Raw genomic sequence first — 6402 nt, forward strand, 5'->3', positions numbered from 1 at the left:
AAGAGTAGAGTGCCGGAGGGGCCCCAGCGAGAGGCCCGAGAAGAGCTCCACCTTGTCCCTCCCCATTCTCTTCTCACACTGCAAACCTGACAGGCATTGGGCCAGAGTAGGCACCTCACCCGCCGCTGCTGAGCCTTTCTGCTTCCCAGGCTCCTGGTGGGCCCTCGATCCTACTAGCTCCCCGCTGGGTAAGTAGATCTGCTCACGTACCTTGACTTCCCACCACTCACCAGTTGCGCTGAGTTGAAGGAATGGGGCTGGACAAAGGAGGGGCCCAACTAAAGGGGTGGAGGTGGAGGAAGTGAGAACCAGGGAGTCAGGACTGGGGAGGTCAGCTGACTGACAGCAGGGGATCTGGGTTCCAAGAAGTAGTGTTTGAGTTGGGGCTAGTGTCCGCCAGGAGGTAAAGTCAAGGCTCAGAGCCAGGAGGACAGGGAAGTGGGAGGAGACACAGTCCCTTCTCACCTGGCAGAAGGGGCTTTACCCCACCGGCTAAATGCCTTCTATGGCCCTTTCCGTCCCCTCACCCCCCGGTAGGCGCAGAAGAATGTTGGCCTGCTACCGGCCCCCGGGGAACGAGACGCTGCTGAGCTGGAAGGCCTCGCGGGTCACGGGCACGGCCTTCCTGCTGCTGGCCGCGCTGCTGGGGCTGCCGGGCAACGGCTTCGTCGTGTGGAGCTTGGCGGGCTGGCGGCCCGCTCGGGGGCGACCGCTGGCGGCCACGCTCGTGCTGCACCTGGCGCTGGCCGACGGCGCGGTGTTGCTGCTCACGCCTCTCTTCGTGGCCTTCCTGGCGGGGCAGGCGTGGCCGCTGGGCCAGGCGGGCTGCAAGGCCGTGTACTACGTGTGCGCGCTCAGCATGTACGCCAGCGTCCTGCTCACCAGCCTGCTCAGCCTGCAGCGCTGCCTGGCCGTCACCCGGCCGTTCCTGGCGCCCCGGCTGCGCAGTCCGGCGCTGGCCCGCCGCCTGCTGCTGGCCGTCTGGCTGGCCGCGCTGCTGCTCGCCGCCCCGGCCGCCGTCTACCGCCACCTGTGGGGAGACCGCGTGTGCCAGCTGTGCCACCCGTCGCCGGCCCACGCCGCCGCCCATCTGAGCCTGGAGACGCTGACGGCCTTCGTGCTTCCCTTCGGGCTGGTGCTCGGCTGCTATGGCCTGACGCTGGCGCGGCTGCGGGGCGGCCGCTGGGGCGGCGGGCGGCGCGGGCCGCGGGTGGGCCGGCTGGTGAGCGCCATCGTGCTGGCCTTCGGCTTGCTCTGGGCCCCCTACCACGCGGTCAACATGCTGCAGGTGGCGGCCGCGCTGGCCCCGCCCGGAGGGGCCCTGGCAAGGCTGGGCGGGGCGGGCCAGGCGGCGCGAGCTGGGACCACCGCTTTGGCCTTCTTCAGCTCCAGCGTCAACCCGGTGCTCTACGTCTTCACCGCCGGGGATCTGCTGCCCCGGGCAGGCCCCCGCTTCCTCACGCGGCTCTTTGAGGGCTCGGGAGACGCCCGAGGGGGCGGCCGCTCTAGGGAGGGGACCATGGAGCTCCGAGCTACCCCTCGACTAAAAGTGGTGGGGCAGGGCCGGGGTGATGGAGACCCCGGTGGCGGCGGGGTGGAGAAGGACAGTCAGGGATGGGACCCTTGACACCAAACCCTACAACCGGGCCTGCCTCTTCCCTGTCCCCTTCCATCGTTCCTCCCCCAGAACTCAGGGAGCCACGCTGAAGCATTTGGGGGCCCTTCTCTGGCCACAGTTTGGACCTACATGGGCAGAATTATTATACACCTGGGGCAGGCCCAGGTCCCGCCGAACGGAGGGACTGCAAGCGGTGATGGTATTGTGCGCTTGCAAGTTGGCATGTGCCCATGTGCCAGAGCTGTTGACTTGCTGTCAACAGCTACTGTGAAATGCACTGGGGGCGGGCATTGCATGATGGCATAAGCATGCCCCCACTGGTGGTTCATCACGCCTGAGTTGTACCGAAGCCACTGGTTCTTTGTTGGGTCAGCCCAGGGCTGGGCACTGCCAGCCTTCCGTGGCATCTTGACTTGTCCTCCCCAGCCCAGGTGGCCTGGTTCCCCCAGGCCAACCTATTGAACCACTCTGGAAATAAAGGGAGAAAGAGGAAGGAAAGGTACGGGTGCTTGAATGAGGGATGGGGATGGGATCCATTTTCTGGGGTCTGAAAGAGCTGGGTGGAGAAAAACCTGGCTCCGGAAGGGGAAAGACGATCTGGCGGCTTTATAAGGAAAGTTTTCCTGTCTCGTGGTTGGTAGGGTGGGGGCGGAGCCCTGGGCGGCAGATTTGTCTTCTTCTCTGAATCCAGCTCTTCCCCCAGAGGTCACCTCACTCAAAAAGGAGACCAGGAGCAGGCACATGTTTAAACGGGGGATGTTTGGGGCTTGGGGCTGAGTGGGTATGGGGAATAGTGTGGATGGCTGGAGGACAGGAAGAATTTTTCAGGGAGGCGCCCCCTCTCCTTTGTCTCCCTTCCCACGCTGCCAAATCTTGACTCCTCCCAAGACAGCTAGCTGTTGCTGGGCACCCTCCTGTACTCCTTGGCCCCCATCTTTTGGAATCTCTCCATCTCTAGGTCCCAAAACTGTTCTTGATCCTGATACTTTTGAGTTTGGGGATTTAGGATAGGATTCTCTTTTAGAGGGTGTCCACATGCACACACATGTGGTCACTAGAGTGACTGACTCGTCCTGGTTTGCCCAAGACTTTCTTAGTTTTAGTGCTGAAAGTCTCTTATCCCAGTCCTCTCAGTCCCTGGCAAACTTCGGTGGCCGGTTACCTGAGTGCTCTCTTGGGCCATCACCCCAGGTTCTGCTTTAGTGACTGTTAACACCACCCAGGCAGAGGCCAAGAAATAGCAAAGGAAATTCAGTTCTCAGGGTTACGCCAGGGCCACCCGAACTGGGACGGGGTGGAGCTCTGGATTTGAGGGGCAGGAAGTCTGCCTAGAGTATCTAGTCTGGGGCGGAGGATGAAAGGCTGTTGAGAGACATAGAGGCGGGGAGTAGTTTGGGAGAGGAGGCAAAGACAACCCAGCCTCTGTCAGAAGGAGCCTCTGGTTGACCCTGGAGCTCTGAGCCAGAACTTTCATCCCCAGACACCGGCAGCAGGGGCTTCTTCCTGTTCTCATGTGCCGGGGCAGAGGCTCCCTAACTTCCTCTCTTCCATAGTCCCCGTCTCACAACTTCTGTGGTCAGAAAGCCCTTCCTCAACTCTGCCTTTGTGCTGCGGTTTTAGCCCATCTCTTTGCATCACATCCTCTGCCTCGCAGCTACTGGTCAGCTCTGCGCTGGCCTTTCGCAAAGCAGAGAACGTGGGCACGCTGCGAAGGGTAAGGGATGTCAGGGACCACCATCACATGCCGCATCTCTCCTGACGAGTGACAGGGTTGGCAGGGAAGCGGGAAGGCTCACGGTCAGACCGAAGGAAAGACGTTTCCGATCTTAGCCCCTGCAGGAGAGGTCAAAGGGGGAGACTGCCCTCCTGCCAGGAAGGGAGAAGAGTGACCGTTTTGGAGGCTGTTCTTCTTTGCACATTCCTGGTTTCCCCTCCTGGCAGGGCAGGTGTGAGGCATCCCTGCCCCCAACTCCTCTCCCTATGCTCAGCCTCTACTTTTTCTGTGTGTTTAAGGTGGGACTGGACAGCCAACTACAGGCAGGTAGGAAAGAGGTGCTGCTGACCTCTGCCCAGCGCCCAGATCTTCAATCCAAATTCCTGTGGCAGGGAAGCCACACGGGCAAGCGCAAGGCAAGTGGCTGGGGGAAAGGCGGAGAAACTGGCATTCTGTGCGATACTAAGGAGATCGTTTGCAGTTTGGCTTCTGCCAAAGGGAAGGGAGAGCTGACTGATCTAGAACTGAAGCAACCCTTTTAAATGAGGGAATAGATGGGGGTGCTGGGAGAGGGCCCTCCCCCTCCAGCTCCACTCGTGGCTTGAACCCAAGCCAAAGACAGGGCGCTGTCCTCTTTAAGTCCTGATGCTACCTAAACCTAGCCACAGGGCTAACCTACACTTCCTATTAATCTAAAAATCTACATTATTCACACAACATATAAAGATACCCAACATTCTGGCAATTTGAGCCCATTTCCCTTCTCTGGCTTCCCTCCCTCCTTCTCCTGCATGACAGCTTATTACTCTGTCCAATTCTCCAGTCGAGACCTGCATCTGAGGTCACACCCCAGCCAACTCACTCCCCTCACCCCTCTTTCCTCTCACTGCACCTGCCTGGGCTCTTTTCATCTGGTCCCGCCCTTGAGGAGTCTTCCTCTGTGCTAGGCTTTTGTGCTAGGAACACAAAGACTATTCTCCCTCCCCCCCAGTGAAGGGAGGGCTAGGAGTTTCAGCCCCACCCTCAGGAAGATGTGTCTTCCCCCTCCTCTGCTTCTTGGTACTTCCTCTCTGGCGTACTTAGCTGATAGCACCCAGACCTGGGGCTGGGACCCTGGAACTGGGGCAGATCTGGGAATAGGCTACGCCACTCCACCCTGACCGTGGGATTGGCACCTGCTTCCAACCGGTACCCGGCAAAGCCTGGAAGTAAGTATCCTGGGAGTAGGGGAGGTAGTGGGTAGTGGTGGGGCAGGATACAACCGTGAGAGAAGGTGCAAAGGAACTTCCAAAGAAAGCCTGACCAGTGGTAAAAGGCCTGGGGAGGACTTGTTCTTGTCTCCCATTCACAAACTCCTCCCCATCCCTGTTATTCCTGGTGGACCCTGGGCAGCTCTGGAGAGAGTCACTAGGTGACTGGAGGGAGTCAGTGGGACTGAAGGGGCTAAGGGCCTGGCAGGGGACAGAGGAGCTAGGCTTTTGAGGGGTGCAGCTTTGGTAGGGAAGGTACCCCTGCCCCGTTTAGTTCTGGGTCTCAGAAGGGAAGGAGGCAGAAAGGGTATGGAAATACTGCTGCTGCTGTTGCTCTGTATTTTGCAACTGGGTCATGGGCAGGAAGGAGCCCCACGGTCCACTTAGAAAACCAGTCTTCGTGCTCTGCCAGATGCCCCGAAGATGGTCCGCTGATGACGTGACGAAGGCAGTATATTGCAGAGGCATGTCTGCTGCTGCTGCTGATGCTGGAGACGGCCTAGAGTGCTCAGGCTAGGTGTGGCCAGGGTGGCACGAAACCTGGGTCCCCGGCCCTCACGCTTGTGTTCGCCCTCGCCCTCCAGGTCCTTGCCGTGGCCACGGACACTCCGTCTTGCACAGCACCCCCTCACTAGGTGTCATGTTCATCATTCCGTTGACTATTGTCATACTGTCAGTGGCGCTGGCCGTGGGGCTTCCTGGCAACGGCTTTGTGGTGTGGAGTATCCTGGTAAAGATGCGGAAGCGCTCTGTCACTGCCTTGCTGGTGCTGAACCTGGCCCTGGCGGACTTGTTCGTATTGCTTACCGCCCCCTTTTTCCTCCACTCTGTGGCGCGAGGCACCTGGGTGTTCGGACTGGCGGGCTGCCGCCTGTCTCACTATACCTGTGGAGTCAGCATGTACGCCAGCGTCCTGCTGATCACCGCCATGAGTCTGGACCGCTCGCTGGCGGTGGCCCTCCCCTTTGTGTCCCAGAAGGTTCGTACCAAGGCCGTTGCCTGGTGGGTGCTAGCAAGCATCTGGGTGATGTCCCTTCTGCTGGCCATTCCCGTCATCTTGTACCGCACCGTGACCTTGACACCGAACAACCAGACCCTGCAGTGCTTCCCGAAGTACTCCAGCGAACGCGTCAAGGCGTTCCATCTGCTCTTCGAGGCCGTCACCGGCTTCCTGCTGCCCTTCCTGGTGGTGGTCGCCAGCTATTCGGACATCAGGCGCAGGCTGCAGGCCCGGCGCTTCCGCCGCAGCCGCCGCACCGGCCGCCTGGTGGCGCTCATCATCCTGGCCTTCGCCGCCTTCTGGCTGCCCTACCACGTGGTGAACCTGGCCGAGGCGGGCCGGGTGCTGGCCGGCAGGGCGTCGCTGGCGGGAGACCCGCTGCTCCTGGCGCGCCACGTGTTCATCGCGCTGGCCTTCCTGAGCAGCAGCGTGAACCCCGTGCTGTACGCGTGCGCCGGCGGCGGCCTGCTGCGCTCGGCCGGCGTGGGCTTCGTCGCCAAGCTGCTGGAGGGCACCGGCTCCGAGGCGTCCAGCGCCCGCCGCGGGGGCACCCTGGGCCGGACGGCGAGGGGCGCCCCCGCCCCTTCCGAGCCCGGCCCCTCCGAGAGCCTCGCTGACTCCATCGACGCTCTGCAGCAAAGCGAACTGAACTAGGCCTGGGGGTTGCCGGTGGTGCTGCTGCTGCTGGTGGAAGGACGCTGGCTGTCCTTGCGGCGGAATGCTCCCCACGTTGGCCTGACCCAGTTTACCCTGAGGAGGAGGAGGAGGAGGAGGAGGAGGGGGAGGAGGAGGAGGAGGAGGAGGAAGACGCGAGTGCGGT

At 61.1% G+C, this 6402-nt stretch overlaps 2 protein-coding genes across 3 annotated transcripts; both read left to right on the plus strand.

Annotated features, from left to right (window-relative positions):
• The first annotated feature begins 547 nt into the window (after nt 1-547).
• On the plus strand, nt 548-1627 carry LTB4R2 (leukotriene B4 receptor 2). The gene has a single exon (XM_040620905.1). The coding sequence runs from the start codon at nt 548-550 to the stop codon at nt 1625-1627; it is 1080 nt and encodes a 359-aa protein (XP_040476839.1).
• A 2691-nt stretch (nt 1628-4318) lies between these two features.
• On the plus strand, nt 4319-6396 carry LTB4R (leukotriene B4 receptor). 2 transcript variants are annotated; one of them, XM_040620784.1, is made up of 3 exons: nt 4332-4540; nt 5167-6117; nt 6159-6396. In XM_040620784.1, exons 2-3 carry the CDS (start codon nt 5223-5225, stop codon nt 6197-6199), a joined length of 936 nt encoding a protein of 311 aa, XP_040476718.1. In that variant the 5' UTR covers nt 4332-4540; nt 5167-5222; the 3' UTR covers nt 6200-6396. The 2 variants fall into 2 exon arrangements, with proteins under 2 accessions (XP_008707064.2, XP_040476718.1); XM_008708842.2 differs by having other exon boundaries at nt 4319-4540; nt 5167-6396.
• Nucleotides 6397-6402: the final 6 nt, after the last annotated feature.

The sequence above is a fragment of the Ursus maritimus genome, unplaced genomic scaffold (assembly GCF_017311325.1).
Source record: "Ursus maritimus isolate PB19 unplaced genomic scaffold, ASM1731132v1 scaffold_36, whole genome shotgun sequence".
NCBI lineage: Eukaryota > Metazoa > Chordata > Mammalia > Carnivora > Ursidae > Ursus > Ursus maritimus.

Coding starts and splice junctions, on each gene's coding strand:
- LTB4R (XM_008708842.2), top strand. CDS start 5,223: ATGTTCATCATTCCGTTGACTATTGTCATACTGTCAGTGGCGCTGGCC.
- LTB4R2 (XM_040620905.1), top strand. CDS start 548: ATGTTGGCCTGCTACCGGCCCCCGGGGAACGAGACGCTGCTGAGCTGG.